The following is a 15,558-nucleotide window of genomic DNA, read 5'->3' on the forward strand; positions in this document are numbered from 1 at the left end:
CCCCCGCTCCCCCCGCCCCCGCTCCCCCTCCCCCTCCCCCGCTCCCCCCCGCCCCCGCTCCCCCTCCCCCTCCCCCGCTCTCTCTCCCGCTCCCCCTCCCCCTCCCCCGCTCCCTCTCCCGCTCCCCCTCCCCCTCCCCCCGCTCCCTCTCCCGCTCCCCCTCCCCCTCCCCCGCTCCCTCTCCCGCTCCCCCCTCCCCTCCCCCGCTCCCTCTCCCGCTCCCCCTCCCCCTCCCCCGCTCTCTCTCCCGCTCCCCCTCCCCCTCCCCCGCTCTCTCTCCCGCTCCCCCTCCCCCTCCCCCGCTCTCTCTCCCGCTCCCCCTCCCCCTCCCCCGCTCTCTCTCCCGCTCCCCCTCCCCCTCCCCCGCTCTCTCTCCCGCTCCCCCTCCCCCTCCCCCGCTCTCTCTCCCGCTCCCCCTCCCCCTCCCCCGCTCTCTCTCCCGCTCCCCCTCCCCCTCCCCCGCTCTCTCTCTCTCTCAAAATAAATAAATGTAAAAAAATAATAATAAAAAAGAGCTATGTCTTATCTTCTTATTCTTGGTATCTAACATAATGACTAACCCTACAGAAGAGACACTCTATAAATACTTTATAAATTAAGAATTGAGATATTCTAGGGGCACCTGGGTGGCTCAGTCAGTAAGCAAGTTGATTTTGGCTCAGGTCATGATCTCATGGTCATGAGATCAAGCCCTTGCATTGGGCTCTGCACTGACACTGTGGAGCCTGCTTGGGATTTTCTTTCTCTCTCTCTCTCTGCCCCTCTCCCAATTGCACATGTGCACTCTCTCAAAACAAATAAATAAACTTACAAAAAATTTTAGATATTCTAAAGTTATCCTGATGCTAAAGAAATCTGTACTTTAAAAGAATATTTTGGTTATGACTTCTATTTTTATTTTTTTTAAACTTTTTGTGTTTATTTATTTTTGAGATTGAGAGAGAGAGAGAGAGAGCGCGCGCGCGTGCGCACACAAGCAGGGGAGGGACAAAGGGAGAGGGAGACACAGAATCTGAGGCAGTCTCCAGGCTCTGAGCTATCAGCACAGAACCTGACACGGGGTGCGAACCCACAAACCACGAGATCATGACCTGAGCTGAAGTCATCCGACTTCAGCCACCAACTGAGCCACCCAGGCCCCCCTAGTCATTCCTTTTTAAATGATAAAATTTGAGCAGGTTTTCTTTTCCTTATTTCTCATTTTGATGTTCTTGACTTTTGCCCTTGTTATGTCTACTTTCAAGTTCTTTTACAAGCAAAATAATCTTGATTAAAGTTGAGGATACCTGGCTTTATTACTTGACCCCTTTGAATATGAGCCATAGATAATGTGATTATATTATTTATCATCCAACATAGGACTCTTTTGAGATTGAAAGGGGGAGCTATTAATACTTTCACTGGAATAGTAGGAGTAAAGCAAGACTTCTCCAGGCCATCTGAAAGGCATAGTTACTCTAGCTGTATTGTGAATGTATATATTCACATGTATTCTTAAAACAGTGTTTTCATTTACAACGTTTCTCATGTTGAATGTCTTATGTGTAAAATACTTAATTTTTTTCTTAAGCCACATAAATAAACATCAGTGGAAAACATGGGATTTATGTGTGTTCAAGTAACAAAACACAAAGCTAGACTTCTAACCTGGGGAAATGCAGTCTTCTCGTGTATTTTCTCACTGTTGTCTCTGGGCCACTGGAGGACAAGACAAGAACATTAGAGCTTTATGAGTGTTTGGCTTCACTCCAGAGACGTGTCAATTTCAGAATTTTTCTTGTGGGTATCAGCTCTCAGCTGCTTTTCTTTACCCCCAATTCTCCAGTGCACCATTGCAGGGTCCTGAGTTTCTTTCAGGAAGCACTGAGAGGAACATCTTGTTTTTTTAACCACAGTTTAGCAACTGCCATTTATTGGCCTCTTGGGAAACCACATTCTTGGATTGCCATCATACCAATTAATTGATTTTTTTTTTTTACCCTGTTCAGAAAAAGGAAAAAAAAAAAAAAAAAGAAAAGCTTTGCAAGGAAATAGAAAAGATGCATTAGTTGGCTGTTAGAAATATAAGGAAAATTTTTTCATTAAAAAGTGCTATTAGAAGAAATGCTGAATTTTGTGGCATGTTAGGTGACTCAATATCTTGCTTTGAGTACACATAACTAATCAGGTGAATCTAAAGTCCTTAGCATGGCTTTCAAGGCCTACATGATCTTACTCCTTTTCACCTCTAAGCTCCTCACTTTCCCCTCCCTTGGTCCATTCCAGCTACACTGGTCTCCTCGTTTCTTCAACATGTCAAGGGGATATGATGGCAGGGCCTTTGTACTTCTCATTTTCAGTGTTGGAAATGCTCTGCCTCAAGATACTTGTGCAGATCACCCCCGGCTTCCTTTCAAGTCTCTCCTCAAATGCCATTTAATCAGTCTTTCTCAGATTCTCCTATCTACAGTTGTACATGCCTTCCTTCAAAACAGAGACATACACACACATACATGTAAGTCTTCATCTACATACCAAACTTCATTTTTCTTTGTGGCACGTATGACCACGTGAATTATACTATGTATATCTTTTGTTTTTCTTGTTGTTGGACAGTAAAGGGACTTTGAGAATATAAGCTCCATGGGAGTAGGGATTTGGTTTATTCAGCACTCTATTCACAATCTTAAAACAGCCAGGTTTTCAATAATAATTATTGAATGAATAATTGAAAGAATAAGTGAATCATGTCTTATTGATGTGGCAGATAATGATGAGTTTGACTGAAGTAGCCACTTGATTACCTTCCATGAAAGTCTATAGGTTGAAGGAGGATAGCTGCAAAGCATCATGCTCAGATAGGGCTCTTTTAGGTCTGGATAGATCTGCTGTGGTTTTCTATGAACAAAAAGACTCACTTTTCACCTTCTCTGCTAGTTGGCTGTCAGTCTAACAAACTGCTATGTTCTGCATATAATAGATGCCTCACATAACTCATGTTTCAAATCAGGCTGATTATTAAAGTTTGAACCTCTCATTGGGTATTGTAGAGAATTCAGGCCTGGGACTTGGCTTTTAAAGAATAGGAATTTCACCTTTTTGTTATTGTTACTTGTTTTTAACCCCACCCCCACCTATTTTATTGAGGCATAATGGACATATTTTGTTAGTTCCCAGTATATAACATAATGATTCAATATTGTATACACTGTGAAATGATCACCACATTGGGTCTAGTCAACAGCCATCACCACACATAGTATTAAAAAGTTTTTTCTTGTGATGAGAACTTTAAAGATCTATTCTCTTAGCAATTTGCGAATATGCATACAGTATTATTAACTATAGTCACCATGCTGTACATTACATCCCCAGGATTTATTTATTTTTTAACGATAAGTTTGTACCTTTTGAACACTGTCACCCATTTTGCCCGCTCCTTGCTCCTGGCAACCACCAATCTGTTCTCAGTATCTATGAGCTTGGTTGTTGTTATTATTGCTTTTTAGATTCTACAAGATTCCATGAGTGTGATCATGCAGATTCTGTATGACTTATTTTGCTTAGCCCCTGCCCTCAAGGTCCATCTAACTTGTCACAAATGATAGGATTTCCCTCTTTTTAATGGCTGAATAATATTCCAGGAATTTCACCTTTTCATCTCATAATTCACTAAAGAATTTATGATCTTTATAATTAATTCTTAATTTATAATTTGCCCTGGCTTCTGCTTTTCCCCTTGATTTTTCTGTTTTTCTCTTTTCTTTTTACTTTAGAGAGAGAGAGAAAGAGCATGAGTGGGGGAGAAAGGCAGAGGGGGAGAGAGAGAGAATCTTAAGTGGGCTCCATGTTCAGCACAGAGCGTGACCTGGGGCTCGATCCCATGACCCGGGATCGTGACCTGAGCCGAAATCAAGAGTCAGATGCTCAAGTGAGTGAGCCACCCAGGCACCCTGATTTTTCTTTTTAAGCTGTTCATTAATACGTCTACCAGAGATAAACTTGGAAAGAAAGGAAATCTGATTATTATCTTCAGGTGTTGTTTGGGGACAGTGTCAGCCCCACCCTGGGCTCCTGTTTGGGTGTGCTCTGAATTACTTCGTGAGGCTCTCTCTTCTGATTATCTTTCAGCCTTATTTCACTCAAGGTTGGACTTTTGTTTTTATTCTTCAGCATTTGCTAACATTGAAGTTCTCATTTCTCTGCTTAGATGAAATGTTATGGTGAGAACATACCAGTATAACTTACATATTCTTCTATCACATATGCACCAGTTGTAGAAAGTATCTGAGGTGTAGAGATTTGGGATTTGCCCACTTGGAGAAGGAGGGCCAGCAGCATTTCTTTTTCTCTGACCACTTTACCCAAGGCCACCTCAATGGGACCTGGCTCCCTTCCACTTCTAACAATTTACTTAGGTCTTCTAAGACTTCCCATGTGCCACTTCTAAAATACAGAACACTTGATTAAAAAAAAAATTTTCCCATTTACACTTGTGCAATCTCTTGACCTCTGTACTAGAATTGTTTCTCACCTTTGCAGATGTTACTGCTTCTGTTTTACCTTTTGTCATAATAAATGTCTTATTTCATAATAATAAATATTTTCTCCTTTCCTGAATGAATCCAGTGTTATGCTATAAACAAAGGATTTCTAGGGACTTGGGGGCAGGTTTTAATTCACAGAAATGGAATAAAAGTATTATATGCTTTCATAAGCAGTAAAATCATTACTGTTACTCAGTGGCCAACATTGGAAGGTTTATAGCTTTTGTATCAAAACAGAGTCCATACCTTTAGGTTAGCCAAACCAATCAACTCAAGTCATGTGCATTAAAAAAAAATTGATCTGGTCTTTAGTTTATTTTCTCCGTTTGTGTTTGGTATGGAACTATGAACAGATGGTTACCTAATAACCTGAGTCTTTGCTTAAGGCAGCAAACTAGTTACTCTTGACGGTGTAGAAATCTTGCCTCATCCTGTGTCTGTTCCAAGAGAAACCTAATAGCATGGCTCTCATGGTCTGATTAATCAATTGTTAGTAAATTTTATAAGTGTGTAACTTTTATTGCATAGAAAGGCCATTCAAGTAATATTTTTTCCTTTAGGGGAAAAATGTGGTCCATGCTTAAAAGCAAATTTTATATTGAAATGCCACCAAAATAATTAAATGCTGCCATAAGTAACACTTAAAATATTGAATTTTATTAAAACATGTTTTGTATTAAAAAATATATGATGCTATTTTCTCTCAGACCATAACTAAAATTTTCTCTCAGAATTACTTCATATATACTGCATTGTTTCCACATTGGATATTCCTTATTACTTAAGATTATTCAGTGTAATTTTAACAATAAGCTGTTTAGGGGCACCTGGGTGACTCAGTGGGTTGAGTGTCCAACGTCGGCTCAGGTCACGATCTCGCAGTGTGTGGGTTTGAGCCCCACGTTGAGCTCTGTGCTGACAGCTCGGAGCCTGGAGCCTGCTTCAGATTCTATGTCTCCCTCTCTGTCTGCCCCTCCCCTGTTCAAACTCTGTCTCTTTCTCTCTCTCTCTCAAAAATAAATAAACATTTAAAAATAACAAAACAGTAAGCTGTTCAGAAATAATTTGTCATTTGATTAATGTCCTGCTCTGTCTGGAAGTTTCATTGTTTTGATTTTAAGCATCAGATCCTCTGAGGTCTTCTCTGAGCAGGTTTAGCCATTTATTTTTCATGTGTTTTCTCTTGATTTTTATAAAATATTTCTCTCTGGTGTGACAATATATCTTTATAGTCAACCTGCCACTCAACTGTTTTTAACATCAGGTAGTTTGACAAAAACTGAGTGTCAAGCTGGCTTATGGCAGTTGCCCAATGAATCTTTGTTAAATGAATGACTGATGTGAAATAAATTCAGGAATATAAAATTAATATAATCAATAGCAAAGCTTTAATTCCTTGATTCTGTATTAATCAATTTCTAGAATATTTAAGTAGTTAATAGGGGAGTAAATGCATAAAAATGGTATCCTCTAAACCAATATTATTTTGGCATACATAATTACAACTTTGATGATTTGACAAAGTAAATATAGTCTTATAAATGCAAGCTTTCAATTTGGCATTCAGAGCAAAAGAGATAGGAAATTATAATGGTTAATATGGTTGAGGAAACATTGTGCCTTAAATAAGAGACCTAGAAGAGAGGTGAGGAACTGAACTGGGCAATCAGAGTGAAGTATTTTTTAAAACAAAGAAAAGAGTTATGCAAACTGAGCAGGAACTGCCATTGAATGAGCTAATGAAATGAGTGGCAGAAAGCCTGATCAGAAATCAGAAATGATTCAGAATATGAGTGGGACTTTTTTTTTTTTTTAACTTCTTCCTCTATATATTATGAGAAGAATTGGGACTGGAGTATTATATTTGAGAGCCAGCAATTCAAGCCAACATTTTGATTTTTATACTCCTACAGTCTTTCCAGATCAACCAGCTAGATAGAAACCATACCAGCTTCATTACTGCCTTCCAGCCATGTCTAGGTCCTGCACTGCTTAGTGTCTCCTTCAATATTTCTCCTCCTTTGCCTCCATGGGGGCGGTTCTTACAGTGTGTTCTCTTTCTCTTTTCTTCCACTTAGAAATTAGGCTCATTTACTTCCAGTTGTCTCAGTTGTAGGTACCAAATTATGGCTCTGGTGGGCTCCTTTCCTGGTGAAGTTAAGCCCATGGGTAGTAAGTTTGGAAAGATCAGGAGATACACACACATAAAAAATCAATCCTCCCCACAAGGCCAGTAGTTGGGAGGGTTCTTAGATGTTTCTGCTTCTTGGAGTACTCTTGTCATTTTGGCCTTTCTCAAGACTTTAATGATGGCTGCATACTAGCTTGGGAACCTTCAGCTATCAAGTATTTTGTTTCTGAAAAAAAATATTTATAGTGCCATTCCTTGGTGTTTTAAAAATAACCTTCTGCTGTCATCCATTTTCTAAATGCTGTTAGAGGCTTGACTTTCCTTCTCAGTAGACCACTATTCCTTGTCTTGTCGCTTTTCTGCAGGAGGACAATTCTATATTTGTGCAGCTGTTGTCAAAAAGCAAAGGTGTGCTGTTAGCTTGGGATGCTCTGAGTGCAGAGGAGAAACAGTTGCTCTGGTGGCCTAGGACAGGCTAGTGGTGACTGTCACATATACCACCCGGGTTTGCACTAGTGAAGAAGAACGACTGGTGTTGATCAGTTATCTCTTCTCTGCTTAAAACTTTTTACAGGATTCACAAAAAATAACTTACAATATTCTCAGAGTATAAAAGGGCTGCTGGGATAATAGATTTTTCCTGGGGAATGTCTCCAAAACTTGAAGTGGAAGTTTCATTTGTGCCTTCAATTATTCATGAAATAATCCCCCAAATGAGCCATACATCTCAGGATTCAGCTAAGGATTTCAAAAAGGGAGTAATGGTTTGGTGATCTCCTGAAGAGACACTGGGCTGTGAATTTTGAAAGTAACGAGGCAGCCAGGTCTCTATGCTTTTATTATGATGCTATGCTCTATGGTCACTGTAAAAAAATTTGGAGAAGGTAGAGATGTAGATAGAAAAAAATGGAAATTATGCATAACCCATGATTCCAAGAGATTATTTCTATTAACATTTTGTAGTATTTCTATAGACCTTTTTCTGTGTGTGGACAGTAGACTTGCAGCCTTAGAGGTTGAATATTTATGTATGATTTGTGATTATGATGGTTCCATGAAGAATTACAGTTTGTTGTTCAGCTAAGACACTAATGTGCATCATGCATACTATAAAGTTGCTGTGTACAGTGACCTTGTTTGACCATGGGGCAGCTATATTTCAGGGAGGTTTAGTTCCAACTGCTTAAAAATTAGGAGACATGTTAGGTGCTACAATATTACCCAAGAATTTTGAGATTTGTAAGATCTTGGATTGTATCCTTGAAGGATATCAAGGGTATATGGTGGCCTATGACTACGTGTATATGTGTGTATGCTTATGTGTAATCACATTTATATATATGTGGTCTGATTTTCTTCACTTCCGGTCATAAACACTTTACCATGTTTTTAGATATTATTTAGAAATTAGATAGAATGAAAAAATTAGGTAATGGATATTATTTGAACAGGTAATTATATCCCATTAGTGGATCTACCTTAACTTATTTAATATCATTACATATTTAGGTGGTTTAAATAGTTTTATTTGTTTATCTTATTGTTGCTATCCCAAGCAATGCTGTGATGGATGTCCTTATTATTTTATCTCAGAATCCTGTGAAATAATTAGGTTGACAGGTAAACAGAGGGTTTTAAGATTTTTTTTGATACATATTGCCAAATTGCTTTCCAGAAAGATTATTCTCATTGTCGCTTTTTCAGCAAGTTCAAACTGCTAGTTTCAGTATACCTTCATCTAGATTAAGTCTCATAAAAATAATTAGAACCATTTGACAACATGAGAGTTATTATCTTTCTTTGCATTACTTGGATCATTTATGCAGTTTAATATTTTTCTTTTGCTACTGATCATTAAATTTCTTTTTTAATAAAATCATGTCCTTTGCCTATTTTGTGGGATATTATTATTATTTTCAGGTGCTTTAAATGATCATTGAATTAGCATTTGCCTGTCATAAGCCATGAATTTGCACACTTTTCTCCATTCTATTTCTGCTATCCCAGTACACGTCACCAGCATTTCTCATCTGAATTGCTTCAGGAGACAAAATTCATTGCAGGTCTGCAAGGATCCTTCTGATCTGACCTCTGTTTACCTTTCTACTTTCACCATAAGACCATCCTCCTCACTCTCTGCTCTGATCTTTCTTTACTTCTTTTACCATTCATTGTCCCTGTCCCGCATTGCCTTCACACTGTTCTGGGGCGTGGGAAGCTTCATTTCCCCCACAACTGTTCTACACAACTTTACCCAAGTCCTTCTGGATTAGGCCTCCTTGAATATTCTCGTAGAATCCCATTCTTCTTCTTTCTTACATTGAAAACAACTATGATTCATTCCTTTTTGCAAATTAAATTTTTGACAATTACCTGCATAATTTAGATGGGATAAGTGATTGAAATGTATTATTTCTATAGTTTTGCCAAAAAGTATGTACATGCAAACATATCTGTTAGGGAAGAATTAAAAAAAATTATGTCAGGGTGCCTGGTGACTCAATCAGTTGAGTGTCCAACTCTTGATTTCAGCTCAGGTCATGATCTCACAGTTGGTGAGATCAAACCCCCTGTCATCGGACTCTTCTCTGAAAGCGTGCAGCCTGCTTGGGATTCTCTCTCTCCCTCTCTCTCTGCCCCTTCCCACTCAAGTGCACATGCACATGTGTACTCTCTCTCTCTCTCTCTCAGGATAAATAAATTAAAACTTAAAAAAATTGACCTCTGTGGTTCATGGAATAAATCATTCTCAAAGAGTAGTGGACAGGACAATGGGCTCTGGAGTCCCAAGGGCTTGGGTTGGAATTCTAGGCCCACCAGTTCTGAGCTGTTTACTCTTGGGCAAGTTGCTTAACTTCTCTATGCTTCATTTTCATCCTCTATATAATGGAATTAATAATAAAATCTATCTTTTATGATTGTTGTGGATTTTGAATGAGATAACTTATGAGGTGTTAAGCACACAGCCTAGAACATGGTAAGTACTCTCTAAATGTGAGTCATTGTTCTCTTTTTCATCCTCATTTCTATCTTCTTTATCTTTGAACTTTATTAAGTGCCAACTCTGTAGAGCATAGTACTAGATGGTATTTGGATTTCTGTTTTTGTTTTTGCAGGGAATTTCTCTACTGGTTTTGAAGTGTTTCCTATCAGATAATGTAGTTATTTTGATTGTTTGTGGAGCCCTTTCTGTCACTCTGCCATTCTTCCTTAGGATATTTTACTTTCGCTTCTAGATTTGCAATATGTACCTTCTATAAGATAACATATCTTTGCTTCTTTTTTTGCAGTATAACTTTTTGTGTATTAACTCAGATGTTTCTCTTAACAGCTGGCAAACTTCCCCAGACTCTGCGAGGAAACAGAAAGGATTGTTGCCAACCATATTCGCGAGCGAGAAGGGAAGACAAAGGACCAGGTGAGGGGAGGCTTCCTTGTTGGGCAGGGTCTTTGTCAGAAGTGGAAGTTCTCCAAGGCTGTCTGGTGGTCTCCAACAGTTGGCCTTTCTCTGAATGGCAAGAAAGAACACAACCACATATGTTTATTTTTACTTATTTATGAATTTTATACATGTGTTGCTATACTAACATCTTGTGTATGTTGAGAATATAAACGAGTGTAAAAGCTTTGAAGGATGAAGTTTAGAAAACAGTAATAGGAATTACTTTTACTCTCGGTGCCCCATGGATTGTCATGTGCACCCCTGGCATGTATACACTCCACTCTGAAAGCCAATAATCCAGAAACATTCCACATGTTTTCTTTAAGCAGAGGTTCTTAGCTTTTAATGGGCCGACAGATGGGTATCAGGATATTCATAAATTCCTAAAATGTCATGAAAAATGTCAGTTTTTTCCCCCTAGGTGAATGGAGAAAGCTATTCATCAACTTATCCATGGAACCTGTGATTAGATACTTAAGTATCTGTTTAAACAGTTTGTTTGTCTTATTGCTGCTATCCCAAGCAATTCTGTGATGAATGTCTTTATTATTTAATCTCAGAATCCTGTGAAATAATTAGGTTGACAGATATACAGAGGGTTTTAAGATTTTTTTTTGATACATATTGCCAGATTGCTTTCCAGAAAGATTATTCTCATTGTCACTTCTTCAACAAGTTTAAACTGTGCTAGTTTCAGTATACCTTCATCTACATTCATTTTCATAAAAATAATTAGAGAAAAAAATGTTTAATAACAGTTCTTTTAGGGCACCTGGGCGGCTCAGTCAGTTAAGCATCTGACTTCGGCTCAGGTCATGACATAGGTTCGAGCCCCACGTTGGGCTCTGTGCTGACAGCTCAGAGCCTGGAGCCTGCCTCCGATTCTGTCTCCCTCTGTCTGTCTCTCTCTCTCTGCCCCTCTCCCGCTGTCACTGTGTGTGTGTCTCTCTCTCTCTCAAAAATAAATAAACATTGAAAAAAAAAACCAGCTCTTTTAAACATTTCTATTTGTTTAATATATATATTAAATACATATATATATATATATATATATATATATATATATATATATATATATTCACTAAATATAAGTGGCTTGTAAGGAGTGACCTTAAAATTATCTTCTAATCCTATTTAGCTCTTTTAATTCAAAAGGTTATTTTATGCGAAGGTAATTCATTAGAAAAAGCTAAGGACTGTGTGTAAATAGTAAAAGCTTCTTAAATTTAGGTGGATTTTATTCTTAGTTATTTACAAAAATGTTATAATGGGAAGCATGAAGGTTTTCAAATGCTCTTCAATTCCAGGACACAGCTGTGACAGCATGTAGAGGACACTGGACTCAGGCCATGTGTTCTCTACAAAATAACAGCATGTTCTTGTGGAAATCACTTCTCAGGACTGTTGTTTTCTCATGTACAGCTTTGGGATGTTGGTCTATGTCATCTCAGAAGTCTAAGTTAGAATTCCAAGATTTTGTGCCTCTTAGAATTCCAAGATTTTGGAAAGGAGGAGAGGGAAAGCCAGGGAAAAAGGAGAAGGCAAAATAGAAGAGAGAGAGAAACCACAGGGAGAGAGACACAGGCAAACTGCCACAGAGGGTGCGTGTAGGGGTGGGGTGGGGTGGGGCGGGGTGGGGAGGGTGGAAGGAGAAAATGAAGAGACGGGATGGAGGCCCAGTAGGTTGGGATATTTGTGACTCAGTAAAACTTGACTATCAGCTTGAGCTGTGGGATTCATTGCTACTACTTTTTATCGTTGTGCTTTGAAAGTTAATTAACCATTATTCATAGTTTTCACTTGTTTTCCAGCTTCCACACCCTTGGATAGCTACAGTAGCCAAAAAGAGGAGAAAATAGGCTTTCTGACTTAGTGGAGATAAACAAATCAATGTTAACTCATGAGCCAGTGAAATCAAGCCTGGGGCCAGATATAAAATCCTGACACCAGAAGTTCCCCCACACATCTAATGTCATGGCTGCAGTTGGACCAAGAAAGCTGAAGTTCTAGTATCAACTGTACTCCTGACCTTAAGTCAATAAGATAACAATTTTAATTTAGTGTCCATATTTTATAAAATTCAAAGGATAATATTATCCTACTGAACTCTTAGGGATCCTATGTAAAAACAATATTGAAGCAGTACAATTATTCTCTTAATTACCTTTGTTTTCCTATCTAAGCAGTTGTTAGCTTCATGTTTCCTGTTTCAGAGTTTTGCTTTACTGAAACAATGTAATCAAACTTAGCACTGTTGTTAAGATTGTGGGCTTCAGGTTCAGACTGCCTGAGTCCGAATTCCACCTCTGCCATTATTTTCTGTGCAAATAATAAGGTGCTTGACATCGTATACTTCAGTTTCCTCATCTTAAAGTGAGATAATAATGGTAGTTAACTCATAGGAATTTTATGAGGATGAAATTAAGCATCCAAATGGAGTTCTGAGTTCTTCATTAATTTTAGTTGTTTTCATTGTTTTTCCTACAGAGCTGTGGTACCTAGTGTCTGTGAGAAAGAATTGCGTTTTTCTGATTTTAAGAGAAATTGTCTTTCACCTGCAACTCTGATGTAGTGATCACTTCATTCCCCAAGTGGGAGATAAGGGATGGAGCAGGTGTCTCTACTAAGTGGCCATCTCAGGTGTCCTAGTCTGACAGTTCATCAGCCAACCACTTGAAGAAGCTGGTGCTTGGCACCTATAGTACGACCTGTGCAGTGAAAACATTCATGTTCTTGGACATGTGAAGGTAGCAGTTTGCATAGATCTCAGGTTTGAGTTCCGAACTCCGTGCTGCTTTGGGTTGTATGATGCTTCCAAAGTAGCTGGCCAGAGAGTGACCCATTTTCCCAGGCCTTTGTACCAGAAATGCTTTGAGGTGTTCTTGTAGTTATGTTTTAGTTAAAAAATTTTTTTTAATTTTAATTTTTTTTTTATTCTTATAGAGAGAGAGAGAGGGAGGGAGGTGGAAGAGGGGCAGAGAGAGAGAGAGAGACACAGAATCCAAAACAGGCTCCAGGCTCTGAGCTGTCAGCACAGAGCCCAGTGCAGGGCTCAAACCCACAAGCGGTTGAGATCATGACCTGAGTCAAAGTCAGTTGCTAAACTGACTGAGCCACCCAGGAGCCCCAGGTTTTAAAAGTTTTTAAGAAATTATTACTGACCTCTGCTCTGGAAGCCTTGTGGGGGGGGGGAATTCTTCAATATTAAACATATAGACAACCATAAATCTGTGAGCTTTTTTCTAAGACATAGGTTTTTTAAAATGTGTGCCTGCTATCATTCCAGGTGCTTCCACACATGTAATTGCATGTTAAAGGGACTGACTTTGTGGGTGATTATTGCTAGCAGGGGTAGCTTTACTTTTTCTTTAACTAAATATTCAATAACTGTGGGTAAAAAGGCAGTGAGAAACTCTGAGAAAGTGAAAAAATGAGAAAAAAATGTACTATTTTCCTCTTCATCCCCCACATGCGACCTGGCTCTTTTCCTAGGATGAACACAGACTCCCAGTTTCCAGGAATATGAATGAGAGCAGCCATAGTTTTTATTTTTTTTTCCCACTTTTTTCCTATACTGCAGTCCAAGTTAATGTGCATGAACAGCCAAGATATTCGTGACAACCTTTGGCAATGCTGAGAATTATGTAGATATTTTGCTCTTTATGGCGGCAACAATTTATTTGTGCTTAAACATTATGGTTTATTGATGCAAACTCCTGGCCAAATGGATTTGGGAGTATAACATTTAACAGAATCTGGCTTTATTGTCGGGAGAATAGAGGCAATACCACAGACAAAGTAATAATGATGACCCCTCCTAACTCTAGAGTTTTGTTCATTAGGACAAGAAATGAAACTGTATCTGAGGATACGAAACTTTTTCATAAAAGTATGACGTCACTGACCTAATAGTGCCTGTACCGTGACTTTATATTTGGTAGTAAGGATGGATTTGGGTGATGCATTAATTTTTTTTGGCCAGGTCCCCTTGGGATTCACAGCAAGACGACCAGCTGAGATTAGCCATAAAAGCAAACTCTCAGAGCCCATAGCATTGGGTAGTGACAGAGAGACAACAGTAAGCGGCCATTTACTGGTTATGTGGTAATAAGTTGCTCCCTTTAAAGCAAAGTCTTATTCAAGGCTGGTAGACAGTTATCAATTTATAGCCACAAATATTTACTGGGCACCTAGTACGTGTATCATGCTACGTTCTGGGGATAAGAGGTGAACAAGACAAATATAACTCCTGCTTCCATGGAGCTTACTTACAGTCTTTTTAAAAAATGTTTATTTATTTTGAGAAAGAGAGCAGGGGAGGGGCAGAGAGAGAGGCAGAGAGAGAATCCTAAACAGGCCCCACTCCCAACGTGGAGCCTGACGCAGGGCTCAGTTCCATGACCGCGACATCATGAGCTCAGCCGATATCAAGAGTCAGACACTGAAACAGCTGAGCCACCCGGGCACCCTGAGCTTACTTACAGTCTTGCGAGGAAGCAAAACATCAAACAAAATATACACAAAGAATTAATTACATTTGTGGTATATACCACAAATAAAAAGTATAAGGTGCAATATACATACAAAATATAATACAATATATAGTCTATATGACAGTATTAGCATGATCTAACCTGGTTTGGGGTGAGCATATAGGGTGAGGATCTGGTAAGCCTTTCCTGAGGAAGTACCCTCTGGGGAACATTACATAGACCTGGTCAGTGAACTGTTATCCTGAGGGCTCTGATGCATTCAAATTCATCTTCATTGAAGGGAGGCAGCATGAACATGCTCATCATGTTTATCAAAAGTTCGTTCAACAAAGTCAAGGTGCAGAGCTCTGGAGGTATGTAGGCAGGGTTTCTGGATTTTTTTTTTCTTCCTATTAACAAGCATTCTAGAAAGAGAAGGGACACACAGTTGGGAGAACAAAAGGAAACTTAGGAAGGGGAACTCAGTTTTGAGTATCTCTGGGATAAAACTCTCTTACAGTGTCTGGTTGGTTGCTCTACCCTCTCTTATCTCCTATTGAAGAATATTTTCTACAGAGGGACTTTCCAAACCTCTGACTTAAAGTTTCTAAGTATCTCATGATTAGAACATTTTCATGTTTCATGTTTATGGGAACATGCATTCAGTTCATTCCTTGACAAATCTTGACTGAATGTCCATGAAGTTCAAGGCACTGGGGATAGAGCATGGATACAGCAGATGGGGTCTGTATACTGAATAATAAAAACTTACTATGTCAGCTAGCGTTAGTGCTACAAGGGAAAATAAGGCCGTATAATAAGGTACAAACAGAGTGCTGGTTTATTTATTTTTAATTTTTTTAAATGTTTATTTATTTTTGAGAGAGACAGAAGAAGCATGAGCAGGGGAGCTGGAGAAATAGAGAGGGAGACACAGAATCTGGAGCAGGCTCCAGGCTCTGAGCTGCCAACACAGAGCCCGACATG

At 39.1% G+C, this 15,558-nt stretch overlaps 1 protein-coding gene across 16 annotated transcripts in view; it reads left to right on the forward strand.

The window, feature by feature from the left end:
* DNM3 (dynamin 3) overlaps nucleotides 1-15,558 on the forward strand; it is a 569,293-nt gene that overhangs the window by 224,529 nt on the left and 329,206 nt on the right. For all 16 annotated transcript variants that reach the window (XM_045049388.1, XM_045049394.1, XM_045049389.1 and 13 more), the window contains exon 11: nucleotides 9,989-10,075. In XM_045049388.1, the coding sequence (XP_044905323.1) occupies nucleotides 9,989-10,075 (87 nt within the window). The remainder of the gene's footprint in view (nucleotides 1-9,988; nucleotides 10,076-15,558) is intronic.

The sequence above is a fragment of the Felis catus genome, chromosome F1 (assembly GCF_018350175.1).
Source record: "Felis catus isolate Fca126 chromosome F1, F.catus_Fca126_mat1.0, whole genome shotgun sequence".
Lineage (NCBI taxonomy): Eukaryota > Metazoa > Chordata > Mammalia > Carnivora > Felidae > Felis > Felis catus.